We start from the raw sequence: 21,270 nt of genomic DNA on the forward strand, positions 1-21,270 counted from the left end.
AACATTAGTATGCATGAAATAAATAATGATTAATTGCATAAGTAATCATAAATGTTAGATAACATAAATATAAATGTTAGTGAAGTTAATAAGAGTTAGATTACAGAAATATAATTCAGGCGGTATAACCGACCATATATAACTTAAATAACATAAATATAAATGTTAGTGAAGTTAATAAAAGTTAGATTACATAATTCAGGAAGTATAACCGACCATATATAACTTAAATAACATAAATATAAATGTTAGTGAAGTTAATAAAAGTTAGATTACATAAATATAATTCAGGCGGTATAACCGACCATATATAACTTAAATAACATAAATATAAATGTTAGTGAAGTTAATAAAAGTTAGAGTACATAAATATAATTCAGGCGGTATAACCGACGATATATAACTTAAATAACATAAATATAAATGTTAGTGAAGTTAATAAAAGTTAGATTACATAAATATAATTCAGGCGGTATAACCGACCATATATAACTTAAATAACATAAATATAAATGTTAGTGAAGTTAATAAAAGTTAGATTACAGAAATATAATTTTACTTATGATGATAATAATATTTACCTTACTAATAAATAATAGAAGATATCGTTAAAGAATTTCTTACCTTGATTAGTGACTTATACTTGCTTAGATAAACCTTGATTATACGGAGCACTTCGTGCTGATAACGTGTTGTAATTTAGTTGTTTATAACAATATTGGTAGCCTAAACTTACTACAAAATTCTAGTAATGAAAGAGTAGAATACTAATGAGAGAAATGATTCTTGTAAGTATAATGGAGGGTGCAAGTTTTTTAGCTTGCATACATGAGTATTTATAGTACAAAAAAAATACTATACAAGAGGTATCCAATATTGACTATGATTTGTACAAAATTGACTATCCATTAAAGCCTAATATTATAACATAATTATTATTATTGATTATTATTATTATTATTATTATTATTATTATTATTATTATTATTATATTATTATTATTATTATTATTATCACTCGATATTTCACGTGATATTTGTTCATTTATTTATTAGAAATAACAATTTATTACATAGTATAATTTAGAGGAATCGTGAGAGGTGATTCTTCAAACCACTTTTTAATCTATATACACTTTATTCTATTATTATTGCAAGTATAATTAAGACTAAAATAGGTAATTAGGTGTACATGGATTAAAAAGTGGTGTGTTAGAATCACCTGCCATCATAGAATGGTTCGATTTATAAACTATTTTTTGTTCTTTTATAGATAGATTATATAAATAGGAATGAAGCTTTTATGTTTTATAACCTGTAATTAATCCACAATGCAACTTTTATGTGGTCAAATAAACTTTTTTACTCGTAATACAGAGTATAAAGATGAAGATATCGTAATACAAACAATTGGGTTACGAATCAGATATAAAGATGATTATATTAACTTTAACTATAAGATTTCATTTCCATCACAATAATCCCAAAAGTCGGCAGATTGTAATCTTTATAAAAAGCTTTGTGGTTTTCCTCTCAAAACTTTTTCACTCCACTCTTTTCTTACAAAAAAAAAATATATAAATAAATAAATAAATAAAACTAATATGAGTAATGATTTTTCCCCTTCTTTTCCTTCCCTTTCCCACCATCTTTCAACATCGATGGAACAGTTAAACTTGTGAAACAAAAAAATAATATAATAATAATAATAATAATAATAATAATAATAAATGTTTAACGATAAATTCTTTGCCTAACTCCGCCATATTAATTATTCTTTGGTACTACACTTAACCGGGTATGTGGCCACAAAGTATACCAACCGGGTTGGTTGGTCTCGTACAACCATTCAACGAATATAACGTGAGCCAACCCCCATTCTTTACATCACTACATGATCACATTCTAGTTCACCAATACCCTTTAATTACAATGCCCATTAAATATAAACTATCAACTTCTTTGTGTTTTATATTTAATTTCCTTCTTTTCTAAAACTAAAAACAAAAACAGTCAAATGGACATGATCACAAGCTGCAAAATCAACCGCGTCCAACCAGGGAGACATGTCGCGGTTTACACATTCCCTTTTTCGTCACACCCTTCCCTTTTACTTACGCTGGTGAATAGATTAGCTTCTGCTGCCCCAACCGTCGTTTTCTCATTTTTTAACACTAAACAATCTAATCAAAAACTGTTGTCTGAGGTTAATCATGACAACATAAGGCTGTATGATGTATCAGATGGTATACCGAAAGATTATGTTTTTGTGGGGAAGCCTCAAGAGGATATAAACTTGTTTCTTCAAGTGGCTGAAGATGAGTTCAGAAATGGTCTTAAAGTGGCTGAAAATGATTTTGGGTTGAAGATTAGTTGTCTGGTGGTTGATGCTTTCTTTTGGTTCTGTGCTGATATAGCGGACGAATTGAACATTCCGTGGGTTGCGTTTTGGACCGCAGGAGCATGTTCGCTTTCATCGCATTTTTATACTGATCTCATTAGGGAAAAACATGCTCAATTCAAAGGTACCTTCATAACTATATTAGGCTAAAGAGTTAGAACATAAACATATTACATACCCTTAATTTATTTTATTATAAAGTTATATTAATTAATAATGTCACAAATTTTTAAGGGTCATGGCCCTACACACGTCCCTTTAAAAGCTCCATAACTAGATAACTAAGTGGTTGGAGCCCTGAGTTTCTTGTAAGAGGTCAAGTTCGAATCCTGTCTAGGATGAATATTTAGTGGTGGTCAGGGATGAGTTAGAAACAGCCAGAGGGCCGGTAATCCTGCTGGGTTGCGTACATAAGTGGGGTCGGATTACTTGTCCTTTCGGATAGCCCGAACATGGAAAACGTTCTTACCTTTTTTTTCTTTTTTTTCTTTCTTTTTTATCATTTCATCAAAATACAACTTTATATGCTACTACATGATATAATCTATGTTGCAATTATGTGTAATTATTTTACATTCAATTGCATTAAACATGTTCTAGTAACAAACAACTAAACATGTATTTTTTGAAACTTTTTTAATGAGTTTTTGGCGCTTAAAGGTGTGAAAATAAGTTAGACGCCTAGAAAAATATGACGTCAATAATAATCGATGCGTGAATAAATGTAGCGTCGGAAAATTTAAGTGTCAATAACTTTTTGACACTTTTAAAGTGTCAATGGATATTTCTTTGTGAAGCTTTTAAGTATCGAAAATTTTGTGGCACTTGTAGGTGTCAAAAACATGACAAATTATTCACACTTTAAAGTGTCAAAAATAATGAAAACGTCAAAAAATAAAACTTTTTTTTGCAGCGTGAGTAGTGACACAACGCACATGTTCTGCAGGGCCTGATGACGAAATCTTTGACTTGATCCCTGGACTATCGGCTGTTCGATTAAGTGACTTACCAGGCGGAATCATATATGGAAACCTCAAATCACCGTTTTCAATTATGGTACATAAAATGGGACAAACTCTAGCTAGAGCAACTGCTGTTCCCTTAAACTCATTCCAAGAACTGGACCCTGATATCACCAAAGACCTCTGTTCGAAATTTAAAAACTTCCTCAATATTGGTCCTTTCAATTTCATATCCAAACAAATATCTCGATCAATAACCGATGAATTTTCATGTATTCCATGGTTAGAAACTCAAAAGCCATCAACAGTAGCCTACATTTGCTTTGGGACCGTGTTCAAGCCACCACCTCACGAACTAGTCGCGTTGGCTGAAGCACTCGAAGAGACCAAGACGCCGTTTCTATGGTCAATAAACAACGAGTCAACAAAGCATTTTCCTAAAGGGTTTTTGAAGAGAGCAAGTGATAATGGGAATGGGAAAGTTGTGCCTTGGGCCCCACAAGTGTTAGTTTTGGAGCATTTTGCGACAGGGGTGTTTATAACGCACGGTGGATGGAACTCGGTGTTGGAGAGTATTGGTGCTGGTGTCCCTATGATTTGCAGGCCATTTGTAGGAGATCAACAGATAAACACGTGTATGGTTGAGAGAGTTTGGGGGATTGGGATGAAAATCGAAGGTGGGAGTTTTACGAAAAATGGAACTTGTTATGCTTTGGAAAATGGTTTATTGGTTGATGGATTGTTAAAAATGTGGAAGAAGAAAATTGAAGTATTGAAAGATGTTGCTCATAAGGCTGTTGAACCAAATGGGAGTTCAGATAAAAATTTTAAGACCTTGGTTGATTTAGTCACTAGCTAATATGAGATAGTATTGGGATGTAAGTTTGATTTATGGACCTATAATTGGTTGGTGTTAAAACTATACTATGAATGAATCAATCTTTAACCTTGTTATGTTACTGTGTTTGGCAATAAGTAAATTAGAGAAATTCTGTGATGACTGGAAACTGACCCGTTTGGCTCATGGAATCCAATAGGATTATGGCGGAATTGGAATTGAATTTAGACACGAAGCGTGTTTAAATTCAATTCTAATTCCGCCGGAATCTCATTGGATTCTGTGAGCCAAACGGGAAGTTAAATTTCTAAAACTATTTTGTTAAATTTACGAAATAATAAACATACACGAGTACCATTAAGAGGTTAAATCAACTTTTTGAAGCATATATATTGTTTACACATACAATAAGTAATCCTTAAGCTTTTTGACTAATAATAAACCAACAAGATCATTACAATCAATAATGATTGGTCCCAACCTTCAAAGCCGATAATCAACATCTTGTAGCACAACAGGTGAATCTTCATTATCTTTAATAGATGTCAAATAGCTATAATCCCCTCCCAAATAAGCCTTCAAGCAAGCAACAACAGCCCCTCCAACAAATTTCCTCATAGGTTCCCTAGCCTCTCCATCTTTACACATACAATAAGTAAACTTCCCCCTAATCCCTTTAGTCTCATCATCAAGCATATCAAGATGCCCATAATCTTTTACAACAAAGTAACAAGCCGGTTTACGACACTCGTTATAAAACTCCTCGTGATTCACGCCTTTTGGAGCACACGCTCCAAACGTTCCCATACAGATGGTGCCAACTTCACCAAGGCCCGAACCAATAACCATAACCGGCATTTTAAGATTAAATGAATTCGGGATGTTTGTTAGAACTTTAGGTGTAGTTTGTATACCTCCATTTAATCCATCAACCGGATCAATCCCAATTAAAGCGGAAAACTTTAAGTTTATTTTCGCATCGAGTGCATTCAAAGCAAGGGCGAAAGCGACTTTTCCTCCACGACTATGGCCCGCTAGTGCTACATTTGTTAGGTCTGCATTTACTTGGTAAGGTAGGTACTTCTGAAGCCCTTCCTGAAGCCAGTTGGTTATTTTAGCTGCGTCCTCGATTTCATTTGTGGCATCTAGTCCCGTCCATAGATACAACTGATACGTACATGTTTTAAATATAAGATTCAAACAGTTGCAGACTTACATGTTAATTATGAACTTACAAATTAGCTAAATTAAACAAGATATATACATGTAAATGAGAATATGATTTGAGATTTTGCTACTGGTCCTATATTAATCAATTCTACTTATGGCGCATAGATGTGTTTTGTACTTAAGGGTGGGCCCCACGTTGTAGGAAAAAAAGAGCGTTGTGAAGAGAAAAAAATTTGTGGGGAACTATCAATAGTTAGGAACTCCAATGGCGAAAATGAAAAATAAAAAATTAAAGGGTAAAAATGAAAAAATAAAAACTTGTAGAGATTAATTGTAAAATCAAATAGTTGAAAGGAGAAATAAAAATTGGAAAAAAAGAATTTAGACTAACTCGACCAGACTTCCAACACCATAAATGATAAACCAAGGTATACCATTAATATTTATAGTTATATTTATATCTATACTAACAGACAAAACACTATCCATTATTCATCAATAGTAATCAGAGATATTTTCATTATTTCACCTTTTTTTTGTCCCCAACGATAAAATAAGCAACTTTCGTAAAAGAACCAACCCTTCAATGTTACCAAAAGATGCCCAAAAAAATTCTTTTTTACAAAAAAATCAACCAACTTTTTTTTTCCTTCTCTCTTTTCTTCCTCAACGATAAAGGAGACAACTTTCATAAAATGAACAACCCTTCAATGCTACCAAAAGATGTCGAAAAATATTTTTTTTTACAAAATAGATCAACTAACTTAAAAAAAAAACAACAAACGCTAAAAGAAGCAACTTTCACAAAAGGAACATCCCTTCAATGTTATATGTCGAAAAAAATTCTTTTCTACAAAATAGATCAAGACTTTTTTTAACTCGCATTTAAAACGGAGCCCCGGCGCGAAGCGAGGGCTCCACAACTAGTTATCTTAAAATTGATATAATAAGAAATATATATGTTTTACCATTTTCGATTTCAATTTTTATTTTTTTTGTTGTAAAAAAAAAAAAAAAAAAAAAAAAAAAAAAAAAAAAAAGAAGCCTTATATAATCCGCTGATTTTAACAGTGAAGTCAAGAAAGCTGTCTTTCATTTCGTTTCTCAGATAAACGGATAAGGGTTTTCCTATTCATACAATTAAAAAAGTAGTTTTATGCATACATACATGGTTTACTCGAGTTATGTTTCCGAACATTTTTTCTAGCCATCCAAAGATATGTTGCTAGTAAGGTTTGACTTGAGACTAACTCAGCCGAACCACTAAACTATGTTGAGATAATTTTTCCTCATGTAAATTAGTTAACTCATTTTCTGTAGATTAATTAGCTCACTATAATTTAAGAAAGGAAACGTCGATTATTAGCGATTTGACTGACTCTTAGAGCCTAAATTGAATTTCAGGTAGGATTTAAAACCCATGTAAATTTGATTTTATCATTTTCATGACGTCTCAATTTTATTTTATTTTTTAATAATTTTTCCTACTTATTGGCCGGAGGTCCACCGGAAGCAATCTCTCTATCCATCGAATAGAGAGAGGAATGACTTTTTCTACTTATGAGAGTGTTTTCACTCTGGATGGAGAAATGAATTGTCTTTATTCTCGGATAGAGAAAGGATTGTCTACATCTCACCTCCCCATACACTACTTATGCGGTATTGGGTTTTGTTGTTGTTGTTGTTGTTGTTGTTGTTGTTGTAGTAGTATAATTTAAGAAAGATTAAAGTGAAAATTACCCTCATTGGAAGTGGTCACATGCTTGCATGGATGTCACAATAGGCTATGTTTGATGATGTGGTTATACCTCCAGCATTTTCAATATTGATTTTCACTTTTAAGGTTTAAACTGAAATATAATATAATTATATTCACATTTTGATACGGTTCGGTTCACAATGAAAATGTGCGTAGTGGTCCGGTTTACAGTTTGACTTGAGTACAAATTTACAGAATTGGCGATGAAACTATTAATTGTGGTGGAAGCCTAAAACCTAGTTTATAGCTAAATGAATTGAAGTTACGCGGTAAGAATAAAAATTATGAAAAAGAACGAAACCTGAGGGGCAACAAGGATGTAGCCATGAGAAGCAATGTGATGGCTGAGTTGGGAATAAAAGGTATTATAGAGAAGAAAACCATGAAGTAAAACTATAACAGGATATTCCCCTGCCTCTTGTGGAGAGAATATCAATAGAGGTTTTGGAGTATCTGTGTTGTCTGGTGTTATTACAGGATGGGTTTTATGATCTCCGGTCGCGAAAATGTCTGTTTTGGAACGAATGAGTACAAAAGAAGGCAAAGCCATATTCACTGAAATTTTTAACCTAGTAGGTTATAGATTATACTACCTAGTGTTGTAAATTATTTGTGATATGGTTTACTATGCTTGCAGGGTATGTTATATACTCGTATCATCTTTTGGGACTGTTGACGTTGGTAATTGACAGCATATTTTATGTATGGAAACAAATTAAATTCAATTCAATTTTTCCACGTTTTAATGTTAAATTCACTATTGGTTTTACATGTACCTACTACCAAAGTTTGATCACATCCTATTTGTGTGGCCTGAATTTTATCGTTGTTGTGAAAGATATCAACTATGCATGATTTTGCAATATTGGTTGATATTATGCATTCTACACATGGAAATTGTGTAAGAACACTGCCAATCATGACATCGTTTGTTCCTAAGATATACCGCTATATTAGCTTTTTCTCACATTTTCTTCCCTATTTTCACCTTCTAGCAAGTCTGCAAGTGTTGTTTTAGTTACTATCTTAGCAACCAATTAGCATTTGCTTATGTATCTTTTTGTGCGATTTGTGTAACTCTCGTGTGTGGAGCTTGCTGAAAATTTGGTGCGGCTCCTCCTTGTTCTGTTTTCCTTTGGTTTAATAATATTTTGCGTTTCGATAAAAAAAGTATCAACCATGACATACTTCTTCTCCATCACATGACTGATGACCCCACATTATTATTTATTATTATTATTGTTATTATTATTTTATTATTATAAAAATTATTATTATTATCAATATTAATTATTGTTATTATTATATTAAATATTACTACTTTCAAAATGAAAAAAAATACGTATATTAATCTACACCCCACATTTGTGGTTGTGGTGGCCTAGAAAAACTAAAAGTATCTTCTTTATCTACTTCTTTACTCTTCACTATCCCAAAAACATCAACCACATCTTCTTCATTAGCTTAATTTCTAGAAAGCTTTTTAAACAAAAAAACTAAAACACATCTACAACAAAATATAATATCAAAGATGAACCACAATTTTATCAAAATATGCTCGTGCTCTCGTGCCCACTTATGTTGTTTGATGAATAAATGGAAGACGAAGCTGATGTAGCATGTTGATGGCGAGCTGAGGGCACACCAATGCTAACGGTTCCCTCGAGGGCGAGTCGGAGGACAAGCTCATGACGAGGTCTGTTGGCAATGGTCTAATAAGTAATACGTTTGTGTAGATATTGATATATCAATGGTTTAACATATAGCGAACAACAAGATTAAAGACGAAAGAGTAAACACGATGAATCAAAATTAATTAATATTATTAAATAAATAAACGTCAAGATTACAATCGATTTCATATTTTCAAAATCCGATTCGAAAATATCTGAAAAACCAAATTTTCAGATTTTTTGATAATCGAAGATAGGATATTCGGATTCGAATTTCAGATCGAATTTTCAAAAAGTTTGGATATTCGGATACCCGAATATCCAAAATTCAATACTTATTATCTACATATATTAATATTAATATTAATATTAATATTAATATTAATATTAATATTTACATATATTAAATTAATACTTTTATTTATACTCTGTGGTTCAGTCCGTAGTTCAGACTACAATATCATTTTCATTTATAAAGTCCTTCCTTTCCATGACAGGCCGCTACATAAGTTTTCTCTCTTCATTTCCCTCATTTCTACCTTATCACACTACTACCAACTATCACATATTTTCTCCCCACCACAAGGCCCCGCCTTATTATTAGATAGTATTTAAACTTAATATATTATTATTTGAATTATTTATATTATTATTAATTATATAATTTATTAAATTAAAAAAGTAAACAATTAATCAAAAATAAAATGCATTAATTAAAATAGCATTACAATAAAATTATAAATTACATAAATTTACATGAACTTTATACATAAATTGAAGACAATAAACAACGTGTCATCTTCGTCTTCGTTTTCACTTTTTTCATCATGTTTGGCTGTATTGGAAGGTCCTACTTTTGGAGTGTGTCGAATATGAAAATTAGCCAGAAGATCCCAAATGTGTTTTGTAAGCATTTTTTGATGTAGATGATGAATGGTTGAACCTAGTAATTCTATATTCAAACGAATGTGCGCTTCAACCCTCTCCTCGACTGACCTTCTCGGACGACGAGCCAACGTATAATTCTCCTCAAGTTCACACATATTACATTCGTTGTCTAGTGATCATATTGTGCAATATAACACACTTGTACATAATTTTACTGTAATGACCCAGAATTTTCCGACCAAATTATACTTATGAGATTAATATTTACATAAATTAAACTATACCAACATGATAAGCAATTCAAATTGCTGAGACTTGTGTTTTTGAAAAGAGTTTTACACAACGTTTGACTGTCCAATATGACCGATGATATCACGAACTATATAACAAATGATAATTATACGTTTGTGTATATATATGTATTTATATATATTTAACATGATCTAAGGATGGTTTAACATCTCATTGTGTACTAATGACAATGAGTTATAAGTATATTTTGAAACTACTAACTTAAGTTTTCAAAACGATAACTATATGTAACATTCTTTGATATATATACTTATAATCTATAATGCTTATACATGTATCGTATATATAATGTATTTAATCACTTTTTAAGGACTTAAATACATAAAACAATATAAGTATATTCACAAAAGATAGCTATATTTGAATTCTCGTTCCGTTTCCTCAATATTTCTATACGTATATCTAGGGTATATGTACCCGTATCATACCCAGCTTCTATACGTATTTACTATTGGTATATACACATCAAATCAACATCCTAATCAACATTATTACTGCCATGGATATGAGGTAACTAGAATTTGTCAAATAGTATGAATTATTAGTAAGAAAACAAAATTAGGAATCCTTTTCTTTCTTTATAAACTAAAAACGTTTTTATAAATGAACACCATTTCTTCACTCCATTTTCTCATATCTACACCCTCATTTATCTCTCAAAATACTCCTAACTTCATACTTGATCATCTCCAAGCATTTTCCCCATCATTTATGTAACAACCCAAACCAACACCCGACAAAACCTTGTGAAAATACGAAATAAAAAAAATTTCTGTTGCAGACCATCGGCGCGCCGCGCCATATGGCCCGCGCGCCCCGCCATATCTGGCTGTCCCCGGGACTTTTTAACCGCGAAAAGATTGACTAGTTCCCGACACTTTTAGACAAAACGCTTTTTACCGTACTACCAAATATGTAAAACTAACATGTTTCAAACATAAAATTAAAGTTTTACAAGCGGGGCCCACATCGGCCGTTTTACGAGTTTAGTACAATTTACGAGTTTCGACCACCAAAAAGTTTAAGTTCCAAACTACATAATGAGCATGGCGTTTGGGATTAAACTACCCAACTATCGGTCAAACTCCAAGAGCTACTAAAGCCAAAAGCGTCCCCTAGCATCAAGCGGGATCTCTAGTCCAAAACGATGCCCTTACTCTTGTCCAAAACCGAACCTATAAAATGGTAAACAACGAGAGGGTAAGCAAAGCTTAGTGAATGCAATAATTATACGAATACATATATAATTATACCTACTTGCATACACTTACACAACCCCAAACATGCTAGCAAACAACATTAGCTTATCGTCGCAATATCAAGCTATAAATCTCCAATACCACAAGCTAGCATAACAACCGCATATAATTATAACTCGAATAATATAATATGCTTACAACACAAATAACCATGGTTAACCAATAGTACAAGGGAACGGCGCTCGCGAAAACGCCATCGGTGTTCATAACATCCGTTAGGGCACTTAACACCTCGCACCACTAACCCCTAGGGTGGCACCTTAACACCTCGGCACTTCACCCCGAGTGGCATCTTAACACCTCGATGCTTTACTCATTATTTTACGGAGTGGTGTCTTAACACCTCGACACTACACTCCTAGGTGGCATCTTAACACCTCGATGCTACACCCGAGTGGCATCTTAACACCTCGATGCTACACTCTTCACGTGAAATGTGGTGTCTTAACACCTCGACACTACACCTTTCACGCTACAACAAATAGATACATTATATACATACGCATATAATTATTCCACTCACCTCGAAGTCTTCGTGTAAGATAACCGCACTTGCAACGTCAATGTAACGTACCTATTCCATTTTAGCACATAATCAATTCACAACTCAAGTCGGTCAAGCAACTCACTTAACAATCTAGAGTCTTTTGACCCTAAGTGCAATCCCAACCCATTTTGCACCTTTAACCCTAATAATGGGTTAACTTCACCAAAAACCCTAACTTTAGCCAATTAAGGTATTAACACACTTTTAACCACGAAGTTAACTCATTTTCACACATGCAAGGCCACTTAGGTCATTAAAGACCCATTTGACCCATTTCAAGGTCAACACACCCATTTGGGTCATCCAAACCCAAATAACACCCATTCACATATCATTAAGGTGTTCTAGTACATAAACTAACCAATTTAGGTTCATAATCTAATTTAACACTTTGAAAACCCTAATTGGTCATCCTTGAGTCTTCATGACCCAAATTCCCCAAGAAACCCCTAATTTACTAGCAAATGGGTTTTATGAGTCTTAATAACCCAAACCCTAACCCCTAATGCAATTAAAGTAGGAAATTGGGTTTTATAACTTACCAACACAATCACCACGTAGCTATCGACTAGATGAACGACTTTAGAACTTGCACCAAGACCCGATTCAACCTCCTTCAAGCTCTAATGAAGCTTTCTTACTCAAGGATGCACTCTCTCACTAGAAATTGAATTTGAGAGGATAAGGTTGTTGGAAGTGGAGTGAATGAAGCTCCAAAACTGATCCAAGGTATTAAATTCGGGCTCCAAAGTGAATTGACCAAAATGCCCTCCAATTGTCTAATTAAAAGGAGAAGAGGATTCTGTCACAGACAGATGGCGCGGCGCGCCACTAGGCCGCGCGGCGCGCAACCCTCCCAGTCCAGCTTCTTTTGCCTTTTAAAATATATACAACCAAACCCCGATCCAAGTACCGCACAATACACTTATATACACATATGTACATTACGAATACTCGGGTCTTACAACTCTCCCCCACTTATTCGGATTGCGTCCTCGCAATCCAAGCCGCATGACACGAGGGAAGATAAACCAACACGAACTCTTCGGGTTCCCAAGTGAACTCGGAACCTTTACTTCGTCGCCATTGAACCTTGAAAGTTTTCACCTCTTTATTTCTCAACATTTTCACCTTCTCGTCAAGGATAGCAATCGGTTCCTCGACATATTCTAACTTGTTGTTTAGCTCGATCTCGTCTAAAGGCATCCATGAGGAATCATCCGCAAGACACTTACGGAGGTGGGAAACATGAAATGTATTATGGATCCCCGCAAGCTCTTCGGGTAATTCCAATCGATATGCAACTTCACCAACACGAGCTAAAACCTTGAATGGCCCAATAAACCGAGGAGCTAACTTTCCCCGTTTTCGAAATCGAATAATACCCTTCCATGGCGAAACTTTAAGCATCACCATGTCGCCTTATTGAAATTCGATCGTTCGCCTACGTTTGTCAGCATACGACTTTTGCCTATCTTGAGCCTTCTTCAAATGTTCCCGAATAATATCAATCTTGTTGTTCGTCTCCAAAACCAAATCGGTACTCCCGATCTCTCATTGACCCACTTCTCCCCAACAAACGGGAGTTCGACATCTACGCCCATAGAGCATCTCATACGGTGGCATCCCGATACTAGTATGATAACTATTATTGTACGAGAATTCCACCAAAGGCAAATGCTCGTCCCAACTACCACCAAAATCAATAATGCACGCCCGTAACATATCTTCTAGAGTTTGGTTCGTACGTTCGGTTTGACCGTCCGTTTGAGGATGATACGCTGTGCTCAACTTCAATTGCGTACCCATATCTTCATGAAACTTTTCCCAAAATCGAGATGTAAAACGGGTATCTCGGTCCGAGATAATAGATATAGGAACCCCATGACGAGCGACCACTTCCTTGATAAACAACTTAGCCAAGGTCTCCGATGATATCGCTTCTTTAATGGGAAGAAACAAAGCGCTTTTTGTCAATCGGTCAACTATAACCCAAATCGAATCGAATTGGGTTCTCGCCGTTTTAGGTAACTTTGTAATGAAATCCATGGTAATGTGCTCCCATTTCCATTTCGGGATTTCTAACGGTTGCAATTTACCATACGGTTTTTGGTGTTCGGCTTTTACTTGCAAACACGTGACGCATTGCTCAACATACTTCACAACATCACGCTTCATGCCCGGCCACCAATAATCTTTCTTCAAGTCAAGGTACATTTTCGTCGCGCCCGGATGAATGGAATATTTTGACTTATGTGCCTCATCAAGTAGCACCCGTCGGTAATCACCCATCTTAGGCACCCACACCCTTCCTTGAAAGGACAACAACCCACGCGGACCCATAGTAATAAACTCCGATTGGCCCACGATTCGCTCCGTATGCTTGTTGTGAACATAAGCCTCTATTTGAATCTCACCAAGCTTTTCAAGAAAATCGTTGGTAATAATCAAACGTAACGACCCCACTTTTATCGCCGGATGTTGACTCTTTCGACTCAACGCATCCGCGACCACATTCGCCTTACCCGGATGATAAAGTATTTCACAATCGTAGTCTTTCACCACATCCATCCACCTACGTTGGCGATAATTCAAATCTCGTTGATTAAAGAGATGTTTCAAACTCTTATGATCCGAATAAATCGTACACTTGACACCATACAAGTAATGGCGCCAAATTTTCAACGCATGCACTACCGCCGCCAACTCAAGATCATGAGTCGGATACCTCGTTTCATGTTCCCTTAATTGTCGAGAGGCATAAGCGATGACCTTACCTCTTTGCATTAGAACACACCCGAGACCATTTAAGGAAGCATCACAATAAACCACCATGTCTTCAACACCTTCCGGTAACACTAACACCGGAGCTTGACACAACTTCTCTTTTAACAATTGAAAAGCAATTTCTTGCTCGTTCTCCCAATTGAACCTAGCATTCTTTCTTGTCAACTTCGTCAATGGAGAAGCAATCTTAGAAAAGTCTTGGATAAACCGACGATAATAACCGGCCAATCCGAGAAAACTTCGGATTTCCGTAGGCGTAGTCGGTCGTCCCCAACTCTTCACCGTTTCGATCTTCCCCAGATCTACTTGAATACCGTTTTCGTTCACGATATGACCAAGGAATTGAACTTCCCTTAGCCAAAATTCACATTTGGAGAACTTTGCATACAACTTCTCCCTTCGTAGCGTCTTCAATACTTCACGCAAATGATGTTCATGTTCCTTCATACTCTTCGAATAAACGAGTATGTCGTCAATGAACACAATTACCGACTTGTCCAACATAGGTTGGCACACTCGGTTCATAAGATCCATGAATGCCGCCGGTGCATTCGTAAGACCAAAAGGCATTACCACAAACTCAAAATGCCCATAACGCTTTCGAAAAGCCGTTTTCTCAATATCTTCCTCACGGACCCGCATTTGGTGATAGCCGGACCGTAGGTCGATTTTAGAGAAATACGTTGCACCTTGGAGTTGATCAAACAAATCGTCGATCCTAGGTAACGGATAACGATTCTTGATCGTCACTTTATTTAACTCACGGTAATCAATGCACATACGCATACTACCATCTTTCTTCTTCACAAATAACACCGGAGCGCCCCATGGCGAAGCACTCGGTCGAATAAAACCCTTCTCGAGCAACTCTTGGGTTTGATTTAACAACTCTTGCATTTCCGTTGGTGCTAAACGATAAGGAGTTTTAGCAATGGGAGTAGCTCCCGGAACCAACTCAATACGAAACTCAACTTGTCTTTTCGCCGGAACACCCGGTAATTCGTCCGGAAAGACGTCTTCGAATTCACTAACAACCGGAATTTCACGAATAGGTGGTGGCTCATTGCGAGTATCAACAACATGAGCAAGGAAAGCCATGCCACCGGTAACAACAAAACGGTGTGCCCGTGCAAAAGTGCATATCGGCACCGGTCTCCTTCGCTTATCACCATGAATAATTAACTCTCCCCCACTTGGGGTCTTCACACGAATAAACTTATCATGGCATGCAATATTGGCTCTATAATGATCGAGCCAATCCATACCAATGAAAATATCAAAGTCGCCCAAGGTCATTGGAATAAGATCAATTTTAAAGGTTTCAGCACCAAAAACTACATCACAATTTTCACACACATCAACCACTAGCACCGTCTTGCCGTCCGCTATTTCGACTTCTATCGGACGACTTAACTTAGCTAATGGTCTATTAAGTTTAGGTACAAATTTAGGAGACACAAACGACAAATTTGCACCGCTATCGAAAAGAATCCTTGCCAAATTAAAATTAACCATGTAAGTACCTGAGACAACTTCGCATTGTTTGGCTTCATCATTGGTCATCAAATAGTTGCGACCCCTAGCCGTACCCGCCGTCTTCTCTAAACGCTTAACATTATCGTTGCGCAAATCGGGACACTCCGGCTTCTTATGCCCTTCTTTACCGCAATTAAAACAAGTGAGCTTGTTTCCGGAAGATGGTTTTGGACAATCACGAGCCATATGACCCGCTTGCCCACAATTATAGCACGTAAAAGTAAAACCACCGGAAGCGCCCTTCCTCACGCTATTGACACTTTCGGAACTTTTCTTGTTCTTTTTGTTCGAAAAGTTTGAATAGCTCGAACCTTCACTTTTTCTCTTGCCAAAAGTAAAACCACTCTTTCTTAAGATGAGCGACTCGAAACCTTTGGCCATGTCAAACAACTCATCAAAGCTTTTCACTACGTTCACACTAATCTTATCTTGATAGTTGTCATTCAAGGTTCGATAGAAATCTTCCTTCAACATCTTATCATTTCCGACGTACTCCGGGCAAAATTGGGTCTTGGACAAAAACACGGATTTGAGAGTGTTCAAATCCATCGACCCTTGCCTCAAGGAACGTAACTCGTCCTTAAGCCTAGTAAGATCGGCCGAAGTTCGGTATTCCTTGAAAAATTCGGACTTGAATTCATCCCAAGTGAATTCCATGCATTGCTCTTCACCATAAACTTGGAGCTTTGCGTCCCACCACAACTTGGCATCGCCCCTCAACATACTACACTCGTACCTTGTCCTCTTATCGAGAGGACATTCACAAGTACGAAAAGCCCCCTCCATATCGGAGATCCAACGGGCGCTCTTAAGAGGATCTCTTTCACCATCAAAAGAGGGAGGTTGAGAGTCCTTGAAATTCTTATAGAAAAAGTCCCGTCTTCCCACATTATCTTCGCGAAGAACGGCCTTAACTTGCTCCCTTACCACATTGACTAATTGCTCGTCAATCGTATCTAGGAACATCTTCTTAACGTCCTCGAGAAAAGCTTCATGATGCCTTTTCAAAATGGCCTCAACCTTGGCCGTAAACTCGACTTCTTCACTAGTACCTCCACCGTTGATATCATGCCCGTTTCTCATCTTCATTCTATAAGACGGAATAGATTAAACAACGAGACGAAAAGGATTTAACACATAAGTATATACATATACACCACACTACCCCATCTTGCTCAACAATCGTCGTACATCGCTTGTTTGACACGATTTGAACCCGTAACAATGGTAGCTAATCATTGTTACGCGAGCACGTCGCATTAACTTGCTAGTACAACGTCCATCTCGCTCGATGCTCACTAAACATACATAACAAATAGCACATGATTAGTTTACATAAACCTATGCACAAACCAATCCCGATCCGACCCAAAGTCCTACAAGTCCCGCATAAACGCGCACACAAAAAGTCTAAGTCTAGGCGCCTATCTCAAGTCACCTAAATCCCTTAGACCATGCTCTGATACCACTTGTAACAACCCAAACCAACACCCGACAAAACCTTGTGAAAATACGAAATAAAAAAAATTTCTGTTGCAGACCATCGGCGCGCCGCGCCATATGGCCCGCGCGCCGCGCCATATCTGGCTGTCCCCGGGACTTTTTAACAACGAAAAGATTGACTAGTTCCCGGCACTTTTAGACAAAACGCTTTTTACCGTACTACCAAATATGTAAAACTAACATGTTTCAAACATAAAATTAAAGTTTTACAAGCGGGGCCCACATCGGCCGTTTTACGAGTTTAGTACAATTTACGAGTTTCGACCACCAAAAAGTTTAAGTTCCAAACTACATAATGAGCATGGCGTTTGGGATTAAACTACCCAACTATCAGTCAAACTCCAAGAGCTACTAAAGCCAAAAGCGTCCCCTAGCATCAAGCGGGATCTCTAGTCCAAAACGATGCCCTTACCCTTGTCCAAAACCAAACCTATAAAATGGTAAACAACGAGAGGGTAAGCAAAGCTTAGTGAATGCAATAATTATACGAATACATATATAATTATACCTACTTGCATACACTTACACAACCCCAAACATGCTAGCAAACAACATTAGCTTATCGTCGCAATATCAAGCTATAAATCTCCAATACCACAAGCTAGCATAACAACCGCATATAATTATAACTCGAATAATATAATATGCTTACAACACAAATAACCATGGTTAACCAATAGTACAAGGGAACGGCGCTCGCGAAAACGCCATCGGTGTTCATAACATCCGTTAGGGCACTTAACACCTCGCACCACTAACCCCTAGGGTGGCACCTTAACACCTCGGCACTTCACCCCGAGTGGCATCTTAACACCTCGATGCTTTACTCATTATTTTACGGAGTGGTGTCTTAACACCTCGACACTACACTCCTAGGTGGCATCTTAACACCTCGATGCTACACCCGAGTGGCATCTTAACACCTCGATGCTACACTCTTCACGTGAAATGTGGTGTCTTAACACCTCGACACTACACCTTTCACGCTACAACAAATAGATACATTATATACATACGCATATAATTATTCCACTCACCTCGAAGTCTTCGTGTAAGATAACCGCACTTGCAACGTCAATGTAACGTACCTATTCCATTTTAGCACATAATCAATTCACAACTCAAGTCGGTCAAGCAACTCACTTAACAATCTAGAGTCTTTTGACCCTAAGTGCAATCCCGACCCATTTTGCACCTTTAACCCTAATAATGGGTTAACTTCACCAAAAACCCTAACTTTAGCCAATTAAGGTATTAACACACTTTTAACCACGAAGTTAACTCGTTTTCACACATGCAAGGCCACTTAGGTCATTAAAGACCCATTTGACCCATTTCAAGGTCAACACACCCATTTGGGTCATCCAAACCCAAATAACACCCATTCACATATCATTAAGGTGTTCTAGTACATAAACTAACCAATTTAGGTTCATAATCTAATTTAACACTGTGAAAACCCTAATTGGTCATCCTTGAGTCTTAATGACCCAAATTCCCCAAGAAACCCCTAATTTACTAGCAAATGGGTTTTATGAGTCTTAATAACCCAAACCCTAACCCCTAATGCAATTAAAGTAGGAAATTGGGTTTTATAACTTACCAACACAATCACCACGTAGCTATCGACTAGATGAACGACTTTAGAACTTGCATCAAGACCCGATTCAACCTCCTTCAAGCTCTAATGAAGCTTTCTCACTCAAGGATGCACTCTCTCACTAGAAATTGAATTTGAGAGGATAAGGTTGTTGGAAGTGGAGTGAATGAAGCTCCAAAACTGATCCAAGGTATTAAATTCGGGCTCCAAAGTGAATTGACCAAAATGCCCTCCAATTGTCTAATTAAAAGGAGAAGAGGATTCTGTCACAGACAGATGGCGCGGCGCGCCACTAGGCCGCGCGGCGCGCAACCCTCCCAGTCCAGCTTCTTTTGCCTTTTAAAATATATACAACCAAACCCCGATCCAAGTACCGCACAATACACTTATATACACATATGTACACTACGAATACTCGGGTCTTACAATTTAGCTTCAATTACAAGCCTTAAACACCATAAGAAAACTCTTTCAAGAACATATCAAAATAACCACCCATTTGAAGAAGTTTACTTCCAACCTTTTGATCTAACTCCACCACTCTTTGATTCCAAGATTATTTCTTATCTTTTGCAGTAACTTTGTCCAAGTAACTTGAGGTAGTAACCTTGTTCATAATCTTATTCAATTCATATTCATATAGCTATCTTATTTTGTGGTATAAAATTTTAACAACAAGAACATGGTTTGAATGATTTCAAACTTGTTCAAAAACTAAATAGATCCTTCTAACTTGACTTTTAAAACACTTCAAGACCTGTAATATATCATAATGATATGCTAACCTAACAAAATATAACTTGGTTTTACAAAGAACATCTTAAAAACTGAATCTACGTCGTCAGAGTGCAATCGGGGGCTGTTTTGGGTTAGATAATTAAAAACCATCTTGAACTTTGAATTGGAAGTTCATGTTCTGGAAAAATGATATTTCTTATGAATATGTTAACACATAAAAATTTCATGGTTTAACTCAAAGTGTAAGTATTTTTAGAAAAATGATCATTAAATGTTGTTTTTATGATGGAAAATGATCACTTTCATAAGTTTCACCAAAGTTTGACCTATAACCTATAATTTTGAATACAAACTAAGATATTTTCAGTTCATATTCTTAAAATTTGACTCGATCCAAGGAAGTGGCAAGTTGAACCAACAAAAACGGAGTTGTAATGAAGAAACTACGACTAAAACAAGATTGGGTATCCGAAGCTAGTTTAGCTACGAAAATATTTGGAGAAAAAGTAAATTAATCATATCTTTTCTAATTAATATGATATTTTATATATAATTACTTATGATTTGATTTTATATATTTCAGGACCACCCGTAAACAACACGAGAAGATTAATCATAAGACCTCATGATTGTACGCAACACGTCATTTGACAACACGGTACTTTATGTACGCAACACGTCATTTGACAACATGGTATCATGGGTCGAGATTAATTCTGATCAATACGAATACGATGGGGTCTTTATTTATTTTATTTAAGCAACTAATTGTGGACCACTAACATCGGACTGCTAACTACGGACTAAGAAAATATTAAAAGTATTAAAGTATATATATATATATATATATATATATATATATATATATATATATATATATATATATATATATATATATATATATATATATATGTAACGATTACTTAAAAAGAAAATATGTTGATATATTATATATATGGTTAGGTTCGTGATATCTATCGTAGACCAAGTCGAATTAAATATCTTCAAGGCAAAAGTGAGTTTCATTTGCTCCCTTTTTAATTGCTTTTGCAATATATATTTTTGGGCTGAGAATACATGCGCTGCTTTTATAAATGTTTACAAAATAGACACAAGTACTTAAAAATATATTCTACGTTGAGTTGTACCACTGGCATATTTCCCTGTAGCTTGGTAACTACTATTTACATGGGTATTGTAAACGCGAATCCTGTTGATAGATCTATCGGGCCTGACAACCCCAACCGGACTGGACGACCAGTATTCAACGGTTGCACAGTACTTCGTTTTGGTGACTA

At 36.1% G+C, this 21,270-nt stretch overlaps 2 protein-coding genes across 2 annotated transcripts; one reads left to right on the top strand and one right to left on the bottom strand.

Annotated features, from left to right (window-relative positions):
* The first annotated feature begins 2,015 nt into the window (after positions 1 to 2,015).
* LOC139885343 (kaempferol 3-O-beta-D-galactosyltransferase-like) lies at positions 2,016 to 4,250 on the top strand. Its single transcript, XM_071869252.1, has 2 exons — positions 2,016 to 2,524; positions 3,347 to 4,250. Exons 1-2 carry the CDS (start codon positions 2,017 to 2,019, stop codon positions 4,219 to 4,221), a joined length of 1,383 nt encoding a protein of 460 aa, XP_071725353.1. The 5' UTR covers position 2,016; the 3' UTR covers positions 4,222 to 4,250.
* A 433-nt stretch (positions 4,251 to 4,683) lies between these two features.
* Positions 4,684 to 7,679, bottom strand: LOC139848141 (chlorophyllase-2-like). The gene is made up of 2 exons (XM_071837875.1): positions 7,431 to 7,679; positions 4,684 to 5,367 (listed from the first exon to the last, which is right to left on the bottom strand). The coding sequence occupies exons 1-2, from the start codon at positions 7,677 to 7,679 to the stop codon at positions 4,684 to 4,686; spliced, it is 933 nt and encodes a 310-aa protein (XP_071693976.1).
* Positions 7,680 to 21,270: the final 13,591 nt, after the last annotated feature.

Source organism: Rutidosis leptorrhynchoides, chromosome 1 (assembly GCF_046630445.1).
Source record: "Rutidosis leptorrhynchoides isolate AG116_Rl617_1_P2 chromosome 1, CSIRO_AGI_Rlap_v1, whole genome shotgun sequence".
Classification (NCBI taxonomy): domain Eukaryota; kingdom Viridiplantae; phylum Streptophyta; class Magnoliopsida; order Asterales; family Asteraceae; genus Rutidosis; species Rutidosis leptorrhynchoides.

Excerpts from the sequence above, each read along its gene's own strand:
- LOC139885343 (XM_071869252.1), top strand. The coding sequence starts at position 2,017 with ATGGACATGATCACAAGCTGCAAAATCAACCGCGTCCAACCAGGGAGA. Across the intron at positions 2,525-3,346 it reads AAAACATGCTCAATTCAAAG|GGCCTGATGACGAAATCTTT; the intron begins GTACCTTCATAA and ends CATGTTCTGCAG.
- LOC139848141 (XM_071837875.1), bottom strand. The coding sequence starts at position 7,679 with ATGGCTTTGCCTTCTTTTGTACTCATTCGTTCCAAAACAGACATTTTC. Across the intron at positions 5,368-7,430 it reads ACATCCTTGTTGCCCCTCAG|TTGTATCTATGGACGGGACT; the intron begins GTTTCGTTCTTT and ends TGTACGTATCAG.